Source organism: Ptychodera flava, chromosome 13, assembly GCF_041260155.1.
Source record: "Ptychodera flava strain L36383 chromosome 13, AS_Pfla_20210202, whole genome shotgun sequence".
NCBI lineage: Eukaryota > Metazoa > Hemichordata > Enteropneusta > Ptychoderidae > Ptychodera > Ptychodera flava.
The window spans coordinates 10,461,983-10,486,429 of record NC_091940.1 but is presented as its reverse complement, the minus strand read 5'-3'; the positions used below and the strand labels follow the sequence as shown (position 1 = coordinate 10,486,429).

The 24,447-nt window shown below is 37.4% G+C and overlaps 2 protein-coding genes across 2 annotated transcripts; both read right to left on the bottom strand.

Moving 5' to 3' along the window:
* Positions 1–1,379: 1,379 nt before the first annotated feature.
* LOC139147376 (beta-1,3-glucan-binding protein-like) lies at positions 1,380–6,990 on the bottom strand. The gene is made up of 9 exons (XM_070718453.1): positions 6,872–6,990; positions 6,592–6,671; positions 5,707–5,781; positions 4,796–4,856; positions 4,438–4,620; positions 3,458–3,668; positions 3,222–3,293; positions 2,025–2,166; positions 1,380–1,796 (listed from the first exon to the last, which is right to left on the bottom strand). The coding sequence occupies exons 1-9, from the start codon at positions 6,918–6,920 to the stop codon at positions 1,563–1,565; spliced, it is 1,107 nt and encodes a 368-aa protein (XP_070574554.1). The 5' UTR covers positions 6,921–6,990; the 3' UTR covers positions 1,380–1,562.
* A 6,983-nt stretch (positions 6,991–13,973) lies between these two features.
* Positions 13,974–24,058, bottom strand: LOC139147375 (beta-1,3-glucan-binding protein-like). The gene is made up of 9 exons (XM_070718452.1): positions 23,932–24,058; positions 23,653–23,732; positions 22,887–22,961; positions 20,923–20,983; positions 18,550–18,732; positions 16,066–16,261; positions 15,831–15,902; positions 14,633–14,774; positions 13,974–14,389 (listed from the first exon to the last, which is right to left on the bottom strand). Exons 1-9 carry the CDS (start codon positions 23,978–23,980, stop codon positions 14,156–14,158), a joined length of 1,092 nt encoding a protein of 363 aa, XP_070574553.1. The 5' UTR covers positions 23,981–24,058; the 3' UTR covers positions 13,974–14,155.
* Between the last annotated feature and the right edge of the window lie 389 nt (positions 24,059–24,447).

Sequence of the window (24,447 nt, the reverse complement as noted above, 5' to 3'; positions counted from 1 at the left end):
TATTTCCTCTTGTATGCATCTCTACACATTTTTCTTGTCTAAGACAACGTGTACTCAAGATTAACCTAAATTTGAAATCTGCCATTATTAGAGTGAGACTATTGATAATGTTCCGATCCGCATACAAGTCTACCGGGCGACGCTTTGTTGCAGTTATCGAAAAGTATTCTAAGTGTATGATTATCCGACAGTGTCACTCAATTTACTTTCTGTGTCGGCTAATAATGGTTAATCACGTACTGGCCGAATAAATTTATGAATAGTTTTACATGCAATATGGTTAAGTAGCGATTGATCCCTAGGATTATAAAGACCTTTTGAAAACAACATTCAGGTTGTTTGTGGTCATCCCCGTGTTCAACGTGGCTAAAGTGTTGGGTTGTCGACCCTCAACTTTCAAAGAATCCCCGATAAAGATTAATCTGTTGCCACAATCTTACAACGACTTTATTAATTGTGGAGTGGATCATAATAGGATCTGAAAATCATCGGCCACGCTGGGCGCTGCTAAAATCGAAACTCAATCGCGAAATCAAGACGCCCTTTACGGTAAAAGTTGGTTGACTACTATTCGGTCCTCCAGAGAAGCGTGGGAGCTGTGATCAGCTTGACGGGTGTGAACAATCGATACGGCACACAACCGTACCGTACCGTTTGTTAGGCATGCCTACACTTGAGAACTCAATCTAACAAATCTCCTATGTGTATATGTTTTTCTCATCGATGTTGTAGCTGTTTCTTGTTGTCTTGTGAGATGTCCCAGTCCACTATACCTCAAATTATTCGATAGCGTATAACATTTTGAGATGCTACCTTTAACGATTTGACACATTTCAAAATACCTGTTGCTGCATTCTTGCGAGATATAATGAGTTTTTGTGTAAATATTCTGTTTCACGGGATCGAATGATCACCAAATCCAGCCAGGTAATGAATATTTACATGGCAACTGCAGAGGGCTTCAGGGAAGGATCGCCTCATTACATGATTAACTTGGTAATAGTAGAAGCGCCCCCCCCCCCCCGGTCAACTATTGGCGACACCGTAAAAGCTTAAATGAATTTCTAACGTTTTGTGCGCTGCAAAAGGGATGATGCGTTACAAAATTAGGAATTTTCGGGCGACGGTATGATTGGATGTACAATATGGTAACTAGATTGTAAACAGTGGCTATTTTGATGGGTAACAAATTCATGGGCAATACATTTTAAGTACATAAAGATAACTAGCGAGAAACGTTTCAATCGGTTTGCGGTTTTTGTCTCCACTCGTTTGATGAACAATGAAGTTATTCCTTAAAAAAGTAACTGACATTGACACCGGAGAAAAACGTTGAAATAAAATCATGCAATTGACAGCTAGAAAGCATCACCAGGCACTTTATTGTGTTTTTTTTCAGTTTATTTCATTGTAAGTTAATGTTCTATTATTCAAACTTAAGGCTGCATTCAAAGCTTAATTACATTCACAAAATCATTTTATAAATTAGTCTAGGTATTGTAATAAAACAAAATCGAAATCTTCCTTTCAGTAGTCATCGAACTTGTTTTGTAGTTTTTTTCTCATTCTGTCAAGTCCCACACGCGAACGTAGTCCACTTGCATAGCTGCAAGTTCACCGTTTTCTTCATCCGGTCGCCATGTTGGATACCAACAGTCCCTGGCATCCCAGAATTCCTTTGGAGCATGCGGTGAGTTGTTGCTCCAGGGCTTCGGACAGTTCAGAGGATAATTCTGCATGTCGTCTCCAAAATACCCCAATGTTCCCCCAACAGCAACGTTCAAGATTATGTAAAACTGTTGAGAGCAAAACAAATGGTAGCACATTTGAACGTAAATCGTATACAATTTTCACGTGATTTTCCAGAATACAACTACTGTTTGACCCGTTAATTATCACTATCACCGCAATTTCAATTACTTATACATTGCTGTTCTCTCTCTCTCTCTCTCTCTCTCTCTCTCTCTCTCTCTCTCTCTCTCTCTCTCTCTCACAAAGAATTCCACTTAAGACCCTAAACCTACTTCTTCGTCGAAGGGCGCCATTTTGGTGCCTTCTCTCCAGGGATTATCAGCAAACGGCAGATTTGTGTTGAAATCGCCATACTCCCAGAATCCATTGTCTCCCGGATCTACAAACAAAATTTCCTCGCCGTCCAATAAAAATCTAAAACACAGAGGAATGAAATGATTTAATTGTTGTGTCTTATTTCTTTCTCTTAGGGCATTCCGGTAAGATATCGTCACCTAGACACGGGTGAATCAGATGACATTGGGTCTGTGAGTGAGTTGTTCATTTATACTAAGAATAGCAAAATTCTTACAACATGAATTCTGTGGTGCATTGAAGAAACTTTATCCAACAACTTAACATTTTGGAAAAGAAAAGAACTATTACATTTACAAATTACATAACTAGTATACTGTGTCACTTTTAAACCTTGTAAGCGATATCGGGAAAATTGTACCAATTCTGATCATCTTTGAGCGGTAGCTAGGATGTAGAAGGATGGAGTTACCTCTCTTTCTCTTCGAAATGTTCGCCATACTTAGCCTTTAGGGTAAAATGCGCCTCGAGGACAGATATGTGGGTTTTCAAATTTTATCAATTCTATTCTGATCTCTACCACTTGGGGGTGACTCATTTTAAAGCTCTCGGAGTTAGAAAGGTTTTCAACGTCTTAGTATTTTGAAAATTATATTTTTCCCCGTAGAGTAACCACAGGGGTGGCGGCCATTTTTAATTTCAAATATCGCGAAATCTTAAGTAATTTGTCTCTCTAGTACCAACTTTTGCACGGTGACGCCTGATTTTTATTCTTGATTTGGGAAGAGAATGGTCGAAAGTTTCATTGAGGAAAGTTTGAGCAAAAGTTTAAGTCTGTCACTTTCGAGGTGCATACTACCTTAAAATGGCTAGGTATAGCAATGATGACACAATTGATGACGTTTTGCTCAAAATTTTGCTCAAACTTTCCTTGAAACCATTTTTTTTTTCAAAATCAAAAATCAAAAATCGGGGGTCACCGTGTTAGTTTTGCTACTGAGAAAGTCAAATTACCAAATATTTACTGGTACTAAGCAGGTGGAAACTTTATTTACTCCATAAGCTTCAAAATGAGCTATCACCAAGTGGAAGGCAAAAGGAATATTGTAAAAGTTTGGGAGTCAAAATATCTTTCCTACGAGCGCATTTTACCATACATGAGTACTTCTCATTACCTGATGTTCTTGCTCGTCCACTCAACTGCGTAGGTGTGGAATTGTGAGGCGTATGTACCAGTAGTAGCATGCCTAATACAGTAATTTGGTAGAAATGATTCGGTTATATCAAGGCAGCGCGTTTATTTTGCAAAATAAGTAAAGAGCAGAGGTAAAGTTGGCAAGATGCGAGAAAATGTTTTAAAAAGTGAATAATTTTCGAACACATCCACCGACCCAACACACTCATCACTCACCGAGAAGCATAGGTCTTCTGCCAGGCGTTGTGAGGATAGTAGGGCCCCCAGTGCATTGTGGCTGTCATGTGATCTGTACCAACGGAATTGCTACCAACGGAATTGCCTAAATAATCTTCTAGGTGTTCGTTACCTCGACTCTCAATTATGTCGATTTCACCTGATGCGGGCCAGCCTCCATACGAGTTACGAGTTGGTAACAGCCAGATAGCTGAAAACAGAAAAACATAAACTTGTAACACGACAAGTAAACTGACGTCACCATGATTTCACGGGAACGATAACCGTGTTCTACGTTATGCAGTCGTTTCGATTACTTGGGCGCCCATTCAAGAACTCTCTTAACAATAAATGGGAATTCCTTTTCCATTCTCCCTCACTTTTCATTAAAAAGATTAAACATTATAAATGACTTTATACATAATGGCATTACTAATCAATGAAACATGACACTTTTAGCGACATCAACAGTGTAGCGATCCACAAACTTTATTTACAAACAATCATCCAGCATTCAAGAGTACCATACCCTTATAACATTCTAATTTTGCGTGATATCAGCGCGTGCGGATTGTTTTGTCATCACCGTAGAATACGTTACTAGTATGTGTGATTCCTGTCTTACGTTTCACTCTAGTGAGTCATAAATGTGCCGTCGTTTTGGGAGGGAGTTTCTAAAATTCTAAAAAATTCTATTCTATTTGCTGAATAATGTCCGAAAAATGTGTGTGCAACAGGTCCTGCTCATTATTATGACTGTTTTATGTGCCTCGTCGGGGGGGGGGGGGGGGTAGAAAGCCATTCAAATGGCCTCGCTGGAAACACTCCTGTATATTTTTACCCAACATGAAAGAAGGGAAATTATGCCGCTTACGTTTGATTGAAATAAATGTTCCTTTTGAGTGATCGATCGTTTTTATTGGTCAAAACTGAGAGAACCGTGACTATACATCCTATTGGGAAACGGACGGCCAACTCACCTGGCCAGAGCCAATCACCGCTGGGCATCTTGGCACGTACTTCGATTCGGCCATATTTGAAATTGAAACTGTGTACTGTTCTAAGTCGAGCAGACTGAATCGGATTCAGAATGTTCATGGCGTTGCCGGTGCGGTCGCAACCCCAATCGGCATTGCCAGTACAAAGGTCAGACGGAGACGACCCTGTGGGACAGATAGAAAAAATAACACATTATGTCATTTCGGTTGTGCTTAAAAAGAGTAAAGAAGCGTCGTTTGAACATCGCGTGGGATACGGTGTGCAATTAAACCTTCACTCATCAGGGTGTTCGTAATATACGCCCACACAAATATTTGACAGAAAACGTTCACGGCTTACCCCATAATTCCAATCTTCCTGAAGTCAAGAATGCTTCACTATACTTTTCCGAGGTCAGAGTCTACAAACAATATTGACAAAAAATAATCAATCAATCAATCATCACCATCACAGTCAATTTAACATCACCACTTGACGACCCATACAGTCATGTATAAACATTTCAAAGCCAAACTTGTTGCAAGTTTGTTATATGGCTAAAACAAAATTTTAAAGACATTACAAGTCGCCACTACTACTTACAGCTATTAGTATAGTTCACTTGAGGTTTCCCGGCTGAAGATCTCGTCAAAACGTTTGCCAAAAGTTTGCACACCCTAGACATTTAAGGTAGAACGCGCCTCGGGGACAGATATTCGGGCTCTCAAATTTCTACAATTCTTTTCTGATCTATCACTTGGGGGGTCTCATTTAAAAGCGTTTGGAGAAATAAAAAATTTTACCATCTTAGTATTCGAAAATCCAAAACTTAATTTCTCTCCATAGAGTTAACTCAGGAATGGCGGCCATTTTGAATCATAAATATCGTACAAATGTTGGGAAATGTGTTTCGCAAGTTCCAAACTTTGCACGGTGGCCCTTGATTTTTATTGTTGATTTGGTAAGAGAATGGTTGAAAGTTTCATTCAGCAAAGTTTGAGCAAATGTTAAAGTCTTTCACTTTCGAGGCGCATACTACTTAAACTCGTTCCAGTTTTGCATTTTCTGCGACGTTGCTTGTAATGGAAAGCCACAGAGTACATGTTTGACTCGGCCGATCTGTATCCCTCTACGGTGGATTGTCACATTTATTATACTTTTGGCAATATACCGTTGTCATTTCCTATCGCCCAATACAAATTGAAACGTCAGCACATTCTTCAAAGCCATATATGTACTTTAAACTCGCGTGATGAAAATTTACTACTTACTGGCTTGATGTAGAGTATACCATCTCTTGTGTAACTATTCGTGCGGTTATTGGTGTAATATTGGAATTCCCAGTTCTGTTAAATATGTAACGACAAGAATACTATTAACAAAGGGAGCTAACCATGGGTGGCAAAACATCAATTGTTTCCATTGGTTTGCTGATAAAAATGAAATAAAACAATCGCCTTTGATATCGTCTCTGTCATGAAACTCTCAGAATGGACATGGGATGAGATTTTAGCTTGCGAAATATGTTTAAAAGTGACGTCACATTGCTGTATTTCGAGATAAAATTGCAGAATTATTCGCTTCTTTACAAAATATTATCTACAGGCCTCAAGTCAATATGAAAGTCATTTTTATAGGAATGTTTTGAACACTACGCTGCAGGAGCCAATATTCAGGCCTTTTTCAACTTCCAAGGTGTGGATTACCGAATTTTATCATAAAGTAGGGCAAGCGTGAGCTGCACAAAATAAAAGGGCAGATTGCGTATTCCCATACGAGGTATCGAAATAAGGGACGTTACTTGTCTTGTCTGCTCATGGCACTAAAACATATGCAATTATAAAGAAAATGGCAAAATATTGACTTTAGCCTTGCTCTAACCTTCAGTGTATATTGAAGTGCGCAGAAGATGTGAACTTAGATAAATGCTGACAGCTGTTTTATAACAATTTTACCGACATGGCAGCTGTACAAAGGGAAGATATACACAATGTTACATTACCATTACGGCATCAATGAAAATGATACTTTAATCCCTCCAAGAACACGGATTTTCAAATCTGACAGATATAGGAACAAGTTATTCCGAGAAGTCTGAACCGAATGCGCGAAAGCGTGCCAAATAGAATGGTAGGGACTACGAGCAGGCTACTTACGCCACCACCTCCGGCAGTAAGCTCGTGCTGCCACACAGACAAGTCAAAGTAATCGAAATTTTCCTCAAATATCGGTGGATCTGTCGACATGTGAAGAGAGAATGGTCATTAAGAAAGTTGCTTAGACAGCACAACAATAGAAAATTGCTATAATATTGTAAAATATCACACTGTCAGCAATAGGGAAAAATAAAATTAGAATTGACAGCACCGGTCAAATGCAGAATGAATATTTGTCACATCGGCAGATATACTCGTGATAAGAATAATTCCCACTAACCTGCCGCCAAAACGGCTGTCAGACAGGCCAATACCAGAAACGCATGCATTGTGACTTCAAAATGCAGACTGCTATTCTAAAGGTTGCGCGCGTAAACTTATATACGCATATATGCTTTACATCGTGACTTAATAAAACATAATAAAGATAAGAAACGCGCTATCATGATCAAATACTGATAATCGATTCGCATGTTTATGAAGAGGGCGTCAGCAAAACTTAACTCTGCACACACTTATCACATTTTCAAGTTATCAGTAATTGTCAGTCGGTTGATGGTACGAAAGGCAATATTGGAATATGAGAGCATGGAAAGCCATGACTGACTTACGTGGTCTAATATCATGTTGTCCTGGGCATTCCATATATTGTCCTAGGCATTCAATATATTGCACTGTGAATTCATATGTTTTCCTGGGCATTTAATATGTTGTCCTGGACATTTAATATATTGTCCTAGGCATTCAATATGTTGCCCTAGGCATTTTTCATGTTGTCGTGGGCATTTGATATGTTGTCCTAGGCGTTTTTCATGTTGTCCTTGGCATTTGACATGTTGTCCTAGGTATTTGATATGTTGTCCTATGCATAATTGTTTTTGCCCTGTGAAAGGGCCATGACTTTTTCTGATTCAGTGTTTGGTCCGTTTGATTCGTGACTTGGCGGAATTCTCCAAAGAAAATTAACTGAAACAGTTTGGCACTGACTCAAATTAGGGGTAGAATGTACTCCTAGGCTTATAAGCCTGCCAAACTCCAAAATCAAGACCTAATTGCGCCTAGCCTAGCCCAGGCCAATCTATTATCTGATTAAAATCTGAAGTTGACATGGGTAGGTATTATTACGGTCTTTTTCATCTGCGTTCACACCCTCAATGAGGAATGTACTGCAGTAAAAGTCCGTAATGCGAATTTAATCAGATTGAGCCGAGCCTACCCGAACTATATAGGGGCTTCGCCAAGTGCCGAGAAAACAACTTGAACAGCAAAGTCAATCAAAGGCTACACCATTTGACCGGTAGAATTACAATTACAGTGGCGAGCGACGCAGATTTGACGTTTAAGTAGAACTGGCTGTTGATAAGGATGTGGTATATATTACCTACTCTGTTTCTAAATGTAAACCACTTGTTCCAAATATTGCTTCACTGGCGGCAGCTTCTTAAAGACAGAAATAATAAACGGTACACTACTCTTTTCACACTGAACAACCAGTTTCCTATTTAATTACCTACAGGCTTGTCTCGTCAGTAACTGCTGATTACTAATTAATAAACGTATTGGAAATTACAGATCCCAGACAAATACAGGCTTTACATGACTTCATTTTGACTCATTTTGTGCATAAAAGCTCCTATGTACCTGTACTATGGCTTTTGACCACGTTCATTCAACATTTACGCGATGCACAGTCTGTCGCCTGCGATTGGTGACACGAGAAAGCCCTCGTGAACTTGCTTCAATCAAGTAATATTTTCTGGTTGTTTTTTCACCATACTTTGACTTTAGTAATTCTTGTTATCAACATTTCATACAAAGCGTGCCGTGTTGTGCGGCAGTCTGTAAACTGTGTATAAAGTGTGCAGTACAACATAAAATGCCTAGGACAACATATACTAGATTTACAATAGGTTAATTAAATATTAGTACGCTTCACAGAACAATCGAATATCTGTCACATCATTATATGTATGCGGTTTCATCAACTTACGAAACTTCATTTAATATGCAAATGAGCTGTGTATTAACTTGACACTGCTCAATGCTTCATAATTAGATAATTATCAGATATCGATATCTCTAGCAGGTTTCATCAAATTTGGTGCCATAGTTTCAGAGTTATACCACTAATTACAAAGTTCATTAAATATGCAAATGAACCCTCAATTGACTAAATGCTTTACAACACAGTCAGATATCTATCGGATCAGTATCTGAAGCAGATTTCATTCAATTTGGTGCATTTATTTTGGAGTTAGATGACTGATTACAAAACTTCATAAAATATGCAAATTAGCTATTTATTAACTTGTCACTGCCGAATGCTTCTCAGTCCAATTAGTTATATATCAGATCAACATCTGTAATACCACAGAGGGACTGTGGTAATACGTTTCATCAAATTTATTGCTGTAATTTTTGAGTAATATCACTTATTATAAAGTTTATTCAATATGTAAATGAACCATTTATTAACTTCACACTATTCAATGTTTTATAGCACAATTAGATATTTATCAGATGAATATCCGTAGCAAGTTTCACTAAATTGGGTGGTGTAACTTCAAAGTTAAATACCTAATTACAAAGTTTCTTAAATATAAAAAGGAACCCATAATTAACATCACACAACTAAATGCTTTACAACACAGTCAGATATCTGTCGGATCAGTATCTTCAGCAGATTTCATCACATTTGGTGGAGTTATTTCGGAGTTATTTGACTAATAAAAAAACTTCATAAAATATGCAAATGAGCTATTTATTAACTTGACACTGCCCAATGCTTCTAAGTATAATTATATATCAGATCAATATTAGTTGCACATATCATCAAGTTTGGTGCAGGAATTTCAGAGTTATGTCACTAATAACAAAAGTTCATTAATTATGCAAATGAGCAGATAATTGACATGACACTCACAGCATCATCATAATGTTCTGAGATTGTCATCTGTAAAAAGATTCATGAAATTTTATGCAGTACTTCTTGATATATGTCAACATTGTCATTACTGTCTCCATAGGAAACCATTATATGAAAAAAATGTTTCATAACTTCATTAATATGCAAGCTACACTATTGTAAACTTGTGTCTTAATGACCAGTCGTCACTGTACGCATTGTAAGTTACATGTCAAGCCAGAACAGAACAAAAATTTACACAGAGACCCGTTATTTTTATTTTTGCCTTCATTAAGGGGGCGCTGCACCCGACACAGCGTATTATGCTCACAGTCATTTTTTGCAAAGTTTCATTCAATTTTATGTAATTTGTCAACCCAAGATTAAAATAATAATTAGGTTCACCGTTTATCTTATAAGGAAGTCTTCAGTTAGGTCCGAACCAAGTGTAAACTTATGCAAATCTATGCAAGTCACCCGATTTCCTGGCTTCTCTTTTCTCCCAATTTCGAGATTTCAAAACAATATATCTTCACTCTAGCAGGGTCAAATTTTGAAATTTTCACATTATGTTCTTTAAATACTATTAAACACAACGACTATTTTGCTTGGCAATAAAAATCTTACATTTTTAATAACTTAAAGAGGCATTTTAATTCTGCTTTTCATGATTTTAATCACATTTTTGAGTGTTATTCAACCCTGCCATTTTAGAATTAGGATAGACAATGCAAAATGAAACAGTCCTTTTCTTTACATATACTCATGTTGCAAGTGAAATATTAAATTTCAGAAAATGGTATCAAGTTTTTGACTTAAATTAATTTTTTATCACCAAAATTGAGGGTTTGTACCCAAAATATACACCCCTTTATTCTTCTAGTACTAACTATTGCTACCATTATACTAAACTTTAGATTCCCTGCTTTTTAGAAAATATATAATATACGGGGGTTTCCTTGTCATCTTTGATGAGAAATATTACTTTGAAAAATAAACTGTTGGTAACGTGCAGCTCCACCTTAAGAGAATGGTTGAAAGCTCCATCAGGAAAGGTCGAGCAAAAGATTAAGTCTTTCAATTTCGAGGCGCATACCACCTTAATAGAACAGATTCATCTAGAACGATCGATGTATCTCTATCGCGAATCCTTGCGACAAAGTTGAAGCACTACAAACATTCAAAGTGTGTGGCACGAACGTACTTATCAGCATATTTTTCCGGAAAAAAAATCACTTGAATTGAAAGGCACTTAGAGGGCTCAGTATATTGGCGCCATAACACAACATCAGAGGAAAGGGAGAAACTATGTGCTGCTAAGGCAAAAAAAATATTTGTGCTGTTCCGATTACAAGCATTTTCAAAAATAGGGTAGATATTTCGGCAGGATTTTTTTTCCAAAATATTTTTATTTTTAAATATGCCTTTTTCACGAGTTCTGGGCTGTCAAACACTGCCACTGGCCACAACATTTCCAGATAAATGTATCGTACATATAAAAGGAAAAAAAAACCATAAAAGACATTCTCGTTCAAGCAAAAATCAAATGCAAAGTAACGAACGCGTCATTTTACTGTTTTTTCTTCGTTTTTTTATTTCCGTGTTTACGTAGCTCTAAAAAGTTTAGGGTTGCCGGTTAAAAATAGCCTGGGTCGGGTTATCGGAACAGCACAATTTTTTTTCTTCGGCCTAACCGCAGTCAATGTATGATCGACAAAAAAATATTGCACACTAACATTTCCTTAACAAAATTTAAAAGGCTATTTGTCGAAATGGCAAAAGGGGAGCAGTCATCAAGAACATGACACGTTTTAAAAAAAAACATCATTCATTTCAGAACTGATTTTGAAATGTACAGACCTAAAAGGTTTCGTCTCCTTGAATCACACTTCCTTTGTTTCTTCATACTTCCTTTGCCATGATTCTAGGTCTTGTTAAGACAATCTGATTCATGACCACGACCGCTATGGTTGCCCTAAGAAAGCGTGAGCTTTGCAAAGAGCATCTATGGGAATGTAAGTCTTCGTTAACAAGATACGTTTTCGCATCACTGACAGCTTTCCAATTACATCTTGAGAGGTGGAATGTAAAACGTTATCCATTCAGTCATGATAACTATGGAAATTACTCTACAAGTTACTGTACTATAATAGAGATCAGATTGAATGTTTATACTTGGGGAAGTTGTGCATCGCCGGTCTTTCATTGGCAGAAAAGGTTTCAAATTGTAAGTGTCAGGCGATAAGACGAAAAATGATCGTGGCTTGCCAATGCCGAAGTTCCCCACGTTATAAATTGTATGTAGTCGTTGACTCGAAGGGGACTGTGTCACAGCGGACGTGATGCTGCAAGACTAAGTGAACAATTATGTAAATGTGTTCCGCACTCCGTTGAATGACTATCTTTATGAGACATATAACGAATATTTCACACGATACCGATTTCCATATCCTGGAACTGGAAGTGTACCAGTTCATAAGATCATGGGTTAGCAAGCTATTTCACTTCATTGAGTTAAATTTTCTTAGTCTTATCAAAACCGTGCATGTGTTTTGATACAGGTAAGTGTGAACAAGTTTAGAATTGAAGGTGTGTACAGGAAAATCAATTGAATATGTGTGGTTTATGTTATGCATTGCCACTCTCGCAAGATGTACAGAAATTATAGCCAGATTTCAAATAGAACTATGTCAACTCTTATTTGAACAATACTAATGAACTGTTCTTAGTTTTCAATATAATACTTATAGCCCCTAAACTTATAATAATAATAAAAATAATAATATTAATAAAAATAATATCCAGTTGCTTAGTCTTGCCAGGTTTTTTTTTTTTTAACGTCTTCAAAACGTTAGCTTTCGAGATAGCCTGGTAGCCGGTTACATAGCAATTAATGATTTGATAGGTGACATATGTTACAATTTTAGAGCGCTATGTCACAGTATGTGCAGCAAACGTCGTTAGTGATTTAAATCCCTACGAAGACCCTACCATTTTGTTCGCTGCTAGCTATACTGAAGTTCACTGATTCGTCTAAAACGCCTCGAATGACCGTTAGATAAAGGTGTATTGGTGAAGAGCATAACAAAGAACAGTCACTAAGAGGAATACCTGATATCCTTGCTCGACCACTCAACTGCATAGGTGTGGAATTGTGAAGCATATGTGGTACCAGTAGTGGCATACCTAAGACAGTAAAGTTGGTAATTTATTATCGAAACAAAATGCGAGTTTTAATAGTATATGCCTCGGAGACAGCTGTTTGAACTCTCAAAATATTACAATTCTAGCTCTCCTACATTTGTAAATTACCACTTGTTGGAGCTCTTTTGATATGGCTGCCATTTTGGATTTCGAATGTCAGTAAACGTTAGATCATGTGTTTCCTAACATACATGTACTAAACTTTGCGCAGTGACCCCCGACTTTTATTCTGTTTTATTTAGAAAGTTTGAGCAAAAGTTCTAAGATTTTCACTTTCGAGGCACATACTAACTTAAGGCTCAATGCCATTTTAAGTTTGGAAGATATGAGAATATAGGATATTAGGATAAATTGTTTTCGGAACATCCCCAAACGCACTGCATATCTGGCGATACAGATACATGAAGCAGCTTAGTACTCACCGAGTAGCATGAGTCTTCTCCCAGCCGTTGTGAGGATAATAGGGCCCCAGTGCATTGTGGCTCCCATCTGATCTGTACCAACAGAATTGCCCAAAAGGATCTTCCAGCTGTTCGTTAACCCCACTCTCAACGATGTCAATTTCACCGGATACATGCCAGCCTCCAAACAAGTCACGAGCTGGTATCATCCATATAGCTGAACACAACAAAGCATTCATTTGTGTAACATGACAAGTCAACTGACGTCATGATGACTTCACGTGAATGATGACGAATAATGATAACAAATGAAAGGGGCATTCCAAATTATATCTGTAAAATGAATTCGAGTTACCGAACAAGGATTCAAGAACCTGATTTACAATAATTATGGTTATTTTCCCCCATTTTCTCCGCATCATGTAATTGCAACGGGCGTCAGGGAAGAACTGCCTCATGACATGATTAACCAGTTAAAAGTGGAAGCTCCCCCCCCCCCCCCCGGTCAACTATTGGCGACACCGTACAAGCTTAAATGAAATTTCTATAGCAATTTCAAAACGTTTTGAGCACTGCAAAAGGGATGATGAATTTCAAAATTAAGAATTTTTGGGCGACAGTATGACTGGTCGTACAGTATGGTACCCAGATTGTTAGCAGTGGCTATCTTCATGGGTCACAAATTCATGGGCAATAGTTTTTAAGTACATGAAGATAACTAGCAAGAAACGTTTCAATCAGTTTATGGTTTTTGTTTTCACTCATTTGATGAACATTGAAGCCATTCCTAATAAAAGTAACTGACATTGACACCGGAGATAAACGTTGAAATAAAATCATGCAATTGACAGTTAGAAAGCATCACCAGACACTTTATTGTGTTTTTTTTAGTTTATTTCGTTTTAAGTGAATCTTCTATTATTCAAACTTAAGGCTGCATTGAAAGCTTAATTACAATAACAAAATCATTTCATAAATTAGTCTAGGTATTGTAGTAAAACAAAGTCGGAATCTTTCTGTCAGTAGTCATCGACCTTGTTTTGTAATTTCTTTCTCATTCTGTTAAGTCCCACACACGAACGTAGTCCACTTGCATAGCTGCAAGTTCACCGTTTTCTTCATCAGGTCGCCATGTTGGATACCAGCAGTCTCTGGCATCCCAGAATTCCTTTGGAGCATGCGGCGAGTTGTTGCTCCAGGGCTTCGGACAGTTCACAGGATAATTCTGCAAGTCGTCCCCAAAATACCCCGTTGTTCCCCCAACAGCAACGTTCAAGATTATGTAAAACTGTTGACAGGAAAACAAATGGTTGCACATTTGAACGTACATACAAATCATATAAATTTTTCGTTTGATTTTCCAAAATACAATCCACTGTTTGGCCAATTAATTATAACTATCACCGCAATTTCAATTACTTATACATCGCTGTTCTCTCTCTCTCTCTCTCTCTCTCTCTCTCTCTCTCTCTCTCTCTCTCTCTCTCCAAAAAAATAAAAATAAAAATTCCAGTTAAGACAATAAACCTACTTCTTCGTCGAAGGGCGCCATTTTGGTGCCTTCTCTCCAGGGATTATCTGCAAACGGCAGATTTGTGTTGAAATCGCCATACTCCCAGAATCCATTGTCTCCAGGATCTACAAACAAGATTTCCTCGCCGTCCACGAAAAATCTAAAACACAGAGGAATTAAATGATTGAGTTATTGTAACTCATATCTTTCTCTTAGGGCATTCTGGTGAGATATCATCACCAAGACACGGAAAGATCGGATGACATTAGACTGTGAGTGAGTTGTTTATTTATGCTCAGAATAGCGAAATTCTTACAACATGAACTCTGTGCTGGATTTGGGAAACTTTATCCGACAACTTAAAATTTTGGAAAGGAAAAGAACTATTGCATTTAAAACTATTCAAATAAAACATGACTAGTATACTACGTCACTTTCAACCTTGTAAGCGATATCGGGAAAATGGTCCCAATTATGATCATCTTTGAGTAGTAGCTAGGATGTAGGCTTTCAAATTTTATCAATTCTATTCTGATCTACCACTTGGGGTGACTCATTTTAAAGCTCTCGGAGTAGGAAAAGTTGTCAACGTCTTAGTTTTTTGAAAATCGAAAATTGTATTTTTCCCCATAGAGTAAACAAACGCAGGGGTGGCGGCCATTTTTAATTTCAAATATCGCGAAATCTTAGGTAATTTGTCTCTCTAGTACCAACTTTTGCACGGTGACGTCTGATTTTAATCTTGATTTGGTAAGAGAATGGTAGAAAGTTTCATTGAGGAAAGTTTGAACAAAAGTTTAAGTCTTTTACTTTCGAAGCGCATACTACCTTAAAATGGCTAGGTATAGCAATCATGACACAATTGATGACATTTTGCTCAATGTTTTACTCAAGCTTTGTTTGAGACCATTGTCTTTCACAATAAAAAATAAAAATCGGGGTCACCGTGCAAGTTTTGCTACTAGAAAATCAAATTACTAAATATTTACCTGTATTTGAATCGAAATTCTAAATGGTTGCAATCCCGATGTTATCGCTATGGGAAGAAATAAAATTCCCGACTTTCATAAAACTAAGCAGATGGAAACTTTCTTTACTCCATAAGCTTCAAAATGAGCCCCCACAAGTGGTAGGCAAAAAGAATGTTTTAAAAGTGTGGGAGTCAGAATAGCTTTCCTGAGAGCGCATTTTAACATAAATGAGTACTTCTCATTACCTGATATTCTTGCTCGACCACTCAACTGCGTAGGTGTGGAATTGTGAGGCGTATGTACCAGTAGTAGCATGCCTAATACAGTAATTTGGTAGAAATGATTCGGTTATATCAAGGCAGCGCGTTTAATTTGCAAAATAAGTAGAAAACAAAGGTAAAGTTGGCAAGATGCGAGAAAATGTTTAAAAGAGTGATAATTTTCGAACAAATCCACCGACCCAAAACACTCATCACTCACCGAGTAGCATGGGTCTTCCTCCAGCCGTTGTGAGGATAGTAGGGCCCCCAGTGCATTGTGGCTCCCATCTCATCTGCACCAACGGAATTGCCTAAAAGATCTTCTAGCTGTTCGTTACCTCGACTCTCAATTATGTCGATTTCACCTGATGCGGGCCAGCCTCCATACGAGTTACGAGTTGGTAACAGCCAGATAGCTGAAAACAGAAAAACATAAACTTGTGCAACACGACAAGTAAACTGAGTCACCATGATTTCAAGGGAATGATAACCGTGTTCTACAGTATGCATGTAAATGGTTTCAGTCTTTTCGATTACTTGGACGCCCATTCAAGAACTCTCTTGGGAGGAAATGGGAATTCCTTTTCCATTTTCCCTCACTTTTCATTAAAAAGATTAAACATTATAAATGACTTTAGGGACTGGTCAGTTTCTTCGGCCTGGGGGGGGGGGGCGGTGGATTATTTTTTGCCGACGTCAAAAAGTGGCTGACCCCCCCTATTCCAAATTTTGAAAACAGGGTGACCCCCCCTATTCCAAATTTCGAAAACAGGGTGACCCCCCCCCCCGGCGCGCGACATAGGTAAAAAAAAAGGTGGACATAAATTTAATATATATATATATATATATATATATATATATATATATATATATATATATATATATATATATATAATATATATATATATATGTATATATATTATATTTTACATTTTACATATATATATATATATTTTAAATAGTCATTCTATGCTATGTTTAATGAAATTGTTGACATGTCAGTTGTAAGATAGGAATTTCAAAGTGTCAATCTTAAAGTTTGAATACAGTACATTTTGAATGAGCTGTATTTTGAATGAGCTGTGAACGTATTTCACACTTTCTATGCTTAACCAGATGTCCTGAACTGTTGTACAGAAATGGATGTCAATCATTAATATCAAAGAGGAAAAAGCAGTGAATCAAAAACTTTGATGGGTGTTAAGACTTGCCAACCATCCAATTAAATCTCCTGAGGAGCCATAGAGAGCTTTTTAGCCAAATCTGATGTGTACAGTGTCTGAGAGGACCTTTTCTTGTAACATTGAAACCATAAAAGCACAGCTAATAATGACAAAAACTGCCTTTTTTAACTGTTATTTTGTTCATAAAAAAGCATCTTTGTACAGAAAACCTGTGACACAAAGGAAAATAATTGCATCAATGAGAAGGAAAGATATCTTGTCATTTTTCTATCTCTAAAATAAGTCACTGTATCAAATATATATTGTGAAATATTTGTTCATGTTGCTTTCTCATACTGAATTCTCATGGAGAGAACAGAAAAGTATCAGGAATTTGTCATCCTTTTCATATGAAATGCAGATTTCATAATGTACACTTTCACTTTGCAAACATCAAGATATCTCTGATTTATCAAAGTATGGCGCCCGAAGGGCGCGCCGAAAAATATGAAACATCCAGATATCTCTGATATATATGCCTTGTATATTTAAGTCATGCAGCTGAAGGGCATGCTGAAAAATGTCTGATATATTAAAGTAATGAGCTTGAAGAGCACGCTGAAAAATATTGAACATACAGATATCTCTGATGTATGTATGCTTGATATGTTAAAGTTGGGCGTGCTGAAAAATATGACTGATTATTAAAGTTACGCGCCCGAAGGGCGCGCCGAAAAATACAACTGAAAGATGAAATTTGTGGCTGACACTAGCATTTTAGGCAATGATGAGCCTGTGTCAAAATTCAAAAACACACTGACCCCCCCTATTGGGTATTTCAAAAACATGGTGACCCCCCATATCACCAAAGTCAAAAACATGGTGACCCCCCCCCATGAATCCACCGCCCCCCCCCCCCCCAGGCTGAAGAAACTGACCAGTCCCTTATACATAATGGCATTACTACTCAATGAAACATGACACTTTTAGCGACATCAACAGTGCAGCGATCCACTTTATTTGCAAACAACCATCCAGCATTCAAGAGTACCATACCCTTATAACATTCTAATTTTGCGTGATATCAGCGCGTGCGGATTGTTTTGTCATCACCGTTGAATACGTTTCTAGTATGTGTGATTCCGGTCTTACGTTTCACACTAGTGAGCCATAAATGTGCCGTCGTTTTGGGAGGGAGTATCTTAAAATCTAAATAAATCTTTGAAGTCACAATGAAGGAAAGTATTTGCTGAATAATGTCTGTGTGTGCAACAGGTCCTGCTCATTATTGTGACTGCTTTGTGCATGCCTCGTCGTGGGCGGGGGGAGGGGGGTAAGAAAGTCATTCAAATAGCCCCCGATCGGTGGAAACACTACTGCATATTTTTACCGTACATGAAAGAAGGGAAAGTATTCCGGTTTGGTTTGATTGAAACGATTGTTTCTTTTGAGTGATCGATCGTTTTCATTGGTCAAAACGGAGAGAACCGTGACTATACATGTAGTGTGGCATCCTATTTGGAAACGGACGGCATACTCACCTGGCCAGAGCCAATCACCGCTGGGCATCTTGGCACGTACTTCGATTCGGCCATATTTGAAATTGAAACTGTGCACTGTTCTAAGTCGAGCAGACTGAATCGGATTCAGAATGTTCATGGCGTTGCCGGTGCGGTCGCATCCCCAATCGGCATTGCCAGTACAAAGGTCAGACGGAGACGCCCCTGTGGGACAGATAGAAACCAGATGTGAGCTGAATGTGCTCACGTGTTTTACAACAGGTTCATTAATAGTAGTACGCTTCACAAAACAATCAGATATCTGTTATATCACTATATATAGCAGGTTTTATCAACTTCGCACAGTACTCTCAGCGTTTAATCAGAAATTACAGAACTTTATTTAATATGCAAATGAGCTGTTAATTAACTTGACACTGCTCATTGATTCATGGAACAATCAGATATTCATCAGATCAACATTGGTAGCACGTTAAATTAAATGTAATGCTGTAATTTTAGAGTAATAATACTAATTACAAGTTCATTAAATATGCAAATGAGCCCTTAATTTACATGACACTGTTCAATATTTCATAGTACAATTAAATATTTATCAGATCTATATCTGTAGCACGTTTCACCAAATTTGGTGTCGTAATTTCAGAGTAATATACCTAATTACAAAGTTTATTAAATATGCAAATGAACCCTATAATTAATTTCACACTACTAAATGCTTTACAACACAGTCATATATCTGTCGGATCAGTATATGAAGCAGTTTTCATCACATTTGATGCGGTAATTGCAGAGTTATATGACTAATGATTAAACTTCCTAAAATATGCAAATGACCTTTTTATTAACTTGACACAGTTCAATGCTTCTCAGAAAAATTATATATTTATCAGATCAGCATCTGTAGCAATTTTCATCAAATTTAAAGCCGTAATTTTGGACTAATAACACGAATTACATTGTTCATTAAATATGCAAATGAACCCTTAATTAACTCCATACAATTAAATGCTTTACACCACAATTAGATATCCGTCGGATCAGTATCTGACGCAGATTTCATCACATTTGGTGCTGTTATGTTGGAGTTAAATGACTAATTACAAAACTTCATAAAATATGCAAATGAGCTATTTGTTAACTTGACACTGCCAAATGCTTCTCGGTACAATTAGATATTTATCAGATCAATATCTGTATGGGATTTTACTGACTTAGGTGCCGTAATTTCAGAGTTATATACCTAATTACAAAGTTCATTAAATATGCACACTAATCCTTAATTAACTTCACACTACTAAATGCTTTGCACCACAATTAGCTATCAGTCGGATCAGTATTTGCTGCAGATTTCATCACATTTGGTGAGTTTTATCAGAGCTATATGTCTAATTACAAAACTTCATAAAATATGCAAATGAGCTATTTATTAACTTGACACTGCCAAAATCTTCTAAGTATAATTATATATCAGATCAATATTTGTTGCACATATCATCAAGTTTGGTGCAGAAATTTCAGAGTTACGACACTAATAACAAAAGTTCCTTAATTATGCAACTGAGTAGATAATTGACATGACACTCACAGCATCATCATAATGTTCTGAGATTGCCATCTGTGAAAAGTTTCATGGATTTTTGTGCAGTATTTCTTGATATATGTCTACACTGTCATTACTGTCTCCATAGGGAAACCATTGTACGGAAAAATAATATTTCATAACTTCATTAATATGCAAGCCACACTAACCAAAATTTATCACTTCTTGCAAATGGCATATGGTACATGTGTACCAAATCTGATCTTAATCTGTTCAGGCGTTTTTGAGTTATCGTGTAAACAGACGGACAGACAGACAAACAAACACACATATACACACACACACTCACACACGGACAGACAGACAGACATCGCTATGACATTAGCCCACGTATATGAACACGTGACCTAAAAATAACACATTATGTCATTTCGGTTGTGCTTAAAAAGAGTAAAGAAGCGTCATTTTAACAACGTGTCGGATATAGTGTGCAATAGACCATGTTCCGAACTGCGCGAGACATTCCGAGATATCGCGAGAATATGTGGTTTGCAGTGCACGTGCTCTCGCAACAAAGAACAAACTGCTTAAAACGGGACAAGTCGCTAATTACGTTAAAAACTGCATAAAATATATGAAGTCGCAATCTTTGCTCAGTTCTGCACTTTTTCTAGTTCCATACAAAGTTTGGCTTGTATTACTTAGCTGGAATCCTGTTTCTACGAGCATGTATTAAAGTCTCGCGAGATCTCGCTATCAGCGGAACATCGTCTATTAAGCCTTCACTCAAATTCAGTGTGTTCGAAATATACGCTCATACAAATATTTGACAGAAAACGTTCACGGCTTACCCCATAATTCCAATCTTCCTGACGTCAAGAATGCCTCACCATACTTTTCCGAGGTCAGAGTCTACAGACAATATTGACAACAAAAAATTAATCAAATAATCATTTATCACCATCATCATCAATTTAACATCACTACTTGATGACCCATACAGTCATATATAAACATTTCAAAGCCGGAGCTTTGTTGCAAGTTGTTCGCGTGTTATATCGCTAAAACAAAATTTTAAAGACACTACAAGTTGGCACTACACTCTCAAATTTCTACTATTCTTTTCTGATCGATCACTTGTACGGGGGGGGGGGGTCATTTTAAAGCGCTTGGTGTATGAAAACTTTTCACCGTCTTAGTTTTTCGACAATCTGAAATTTATTTTCCCCATAGAGTTAACACAGTAATGGCGGCCATTTTGAATTTCAAACATCGTAAAATGTTGGGTAATGTGTTTCGCAAGTTCCAAAATTGGCGCGGTGGCCCCTGATTTTTAGGGCCACAAGCCTACGGGCTGGGCCCCTATTTTTTTCAAAGGAGTTCAACTTTCTTCTTCCGGTTCTTCTGCTCTTTTTTTGTCGACCTGGAACTTAAACACCACTTACCGCAAAGTTCTCAATCTTGCAGGGCGAATAAGTACCAATGAGTTCCCGTGCATTTGGGTATAGAAATTTTGATTGGTCACGTGACCTGGATTTTTCAAAAACCTAAAAATTGCTTCTCCTCATTATCCAGGTGTGTGGTCAATTTGAATTTTTTTACATAGCAAGCATGACCTAAGGTCTTCAGAACTAGAATTTGCAAATAAAATCGCGTGCGGTCACGTGAGTTTGGCCGCCATATTGGATTTTCAAAAAATACCAATTTAATCTTAAAAAATCGTCTTCTCAAAAACCAAAACACTGATCGAGCAGAAACTTCATTCATGTCATCCTCAGAGTGATGTCTTTAAAGTTCGCAAATAATATTTGGATCGGTCACGTGATTTGGCCGCCATATTGGGTTTTCGAAAAATACCAATTTAATCTTTAAAACTCCTCTTCTCCAGAACAAACACACCGATTCAGCTGAAATTGTACTCATGTCATCCTTAGAGTGATCTCTTCCAAGTTTACGAAAAACATTTAGTTCTGTTGCGTGATTTTGCTGCCATATTGGATTTTCGAAAAATACCAATTTCATCTTTAAAAAATATTCTTCTCCAGAACTAAAACACCGATTGAGCTGAAATTTTACTCATGTCATCCTGAGGGTGATTTCTTTCAAGTTTCCAAATAACATTCGGATCGGTCATGTGATTTTGCCGCCATATTAGATTTTGCGAAAATCACAATCTAATCTTTAAAAATATTCTATCCTAGAACCAAAGCACTGACTGAAAAGAAATTTTACTCATGTCATCCGAAGTGTGCTCTCTTCCAAGTTTGCAAAAAACACTTTGATCTGTCAAGTAGTTTGGCCGCCATATTTGATTTTGCATAGAAGATATGATTACCAGTGAAACCTACAGTAACAGTGAGATGATGTTCAAAATCGTTCTTTAGGTAAAAGATTTAAAAGACTTTTCCAAGCTCAAATTTTGCACATAATAATATCATTGAAGAACTTGAAACCATGTTAACCGCTTCGGCCCCGCCAACGTTGCTTGCAGCTTTAATTATTGTTTATTTGATATGAGAATGGATGAAAGTTTCCTTTAGGAAAGTTTGAGCAAACGTTAAAGTCTTTCACTTTCGAGGCGCATACTACTGAAACTCGTTCCAGTTTTGCATTTTCTGCGACGTTGCTTGGAATGGAAAGCCACAGAATACATGTTTGACTCGGCCGATCTGTGTCCTTCTACGGTGGATTGTCACATTTATTACACTTTTGGCAATATACCGTTGTCATTTCCTATCGCTCAATACAAATTGAAAGGTCGGCACATTCTTGAAACTTAAGCTATATATTTACGTGATGAAAATTTACTACTTACTGGCTTGATGTAGAGTATACCATCTCTTGTGTAACTATTCGTGCGGTTATTGGTGTAATATTGGAATTCCCAGTTCTGTTAAATATGTAAAGACTAGAATATTATTAAGAAAGGGAGCTATCCATGGGTGGCCCAACGTCAATCGTTTCCATTGGTTTGCTGATAGAAATGAAATAAAACAATCGCCTTTGATATCGTCTCTGTCTTGAAATTCTCAGAATAGACACCGGATGAGATTTAGTTTGCGAAATATCTTTAAAAGTGACGTCAAATTGCTGTATTTCGAGATAAAAAGTTCCAAGGCGTGGATTACCGAATTTTATCATAAAGTAGGGCAAGCGTGATCTGCACAAAATAAAAGGGCAGATTGCGTATTCCCATACGAGGTATCGAAATAACTAAGACGAGGATGTTACTTGTCTTGTCTTCTATGGGTACTAAAACATAAGCAATTATAAAGAAAATGGCAATATATTGACTTAAGCCTTACGCCAATCTTCAGAGTGTATTGAAGTGCGTTGAAGATGTGAACTTAGATCAATGCTGACAGCTGTTTCAATTTTACCGACATGGCAGCTATACAAAGGGAAGACATACACAATGGTACATTAACATTACGGCATCAATGAAAATGATACTTTAATCCCTCCAAGAACACGGTTTTGCAAGTCTGATAGATATATGAAAATTTATCCCGGGAAGTCTGAACCGCATGCGGGAAAGCGTGCCAAAATAGAATGGTAGAGACTACGAGCAGGCTACTTACGCCACCCCCTCCGGCAGTAATCTCGTGCTGCCACACAGACAAGTCAAAGTAATCGAAATTGTCCTCAAAAATCGGTGGATCTGTCGACATGTGAAGAGAGAATGGTCATTAAGAAAGTTGCTTTGACAGAACAATAATAAAAAAATTGCTATGATATTTAAAATATCACACTGTCAGCAAAAGGAAAAGTGAAATTAGAATTGACAATACCGGTCAAATTCAGAATGAATATCTGTTAAATCGGCTGATATACTCATGATAAGAATAATTCCCACTCACCTGCGGCCAAAACGGCCGTCAGACAGGCCAATACCAGCAAGGCATGCATTGTGACTTCAAATGCAGACTACTATTCTGAAGGTTGCGCGCGTAAACTTATATACGAATATTTGCTTTACATCGTGACCTTAATAAAACATAATAAAGATAAGAGACGCGCTATCATGGTCAAATACTGATAATCGATTCGCATGTTTATGAAGAGAACGTCAGAAAAACTTAAGTCTGCACACACTTATCGCATTTTCATGTTGTTAAGGTATTGTCAGTCGGTTGGTGGTACGAAAGATAGAGAGTGGGCAGACTTTGGGGAATATGAGCTGACACGAAAATGCGAAATTGCCCACTATGATCAAGTAAATCCCGGTATATATCCCTTATTAGGAAAATTCATTAAATATGCAAATTAGGAGTTGACTGAAATAGAATGCTCAATGACTTTGTATAATGTTTTATCGAAATATCTTCAATATACATAGTAAGTTAACTTTCGTAAACTTTTGTCGAGTCAATCTA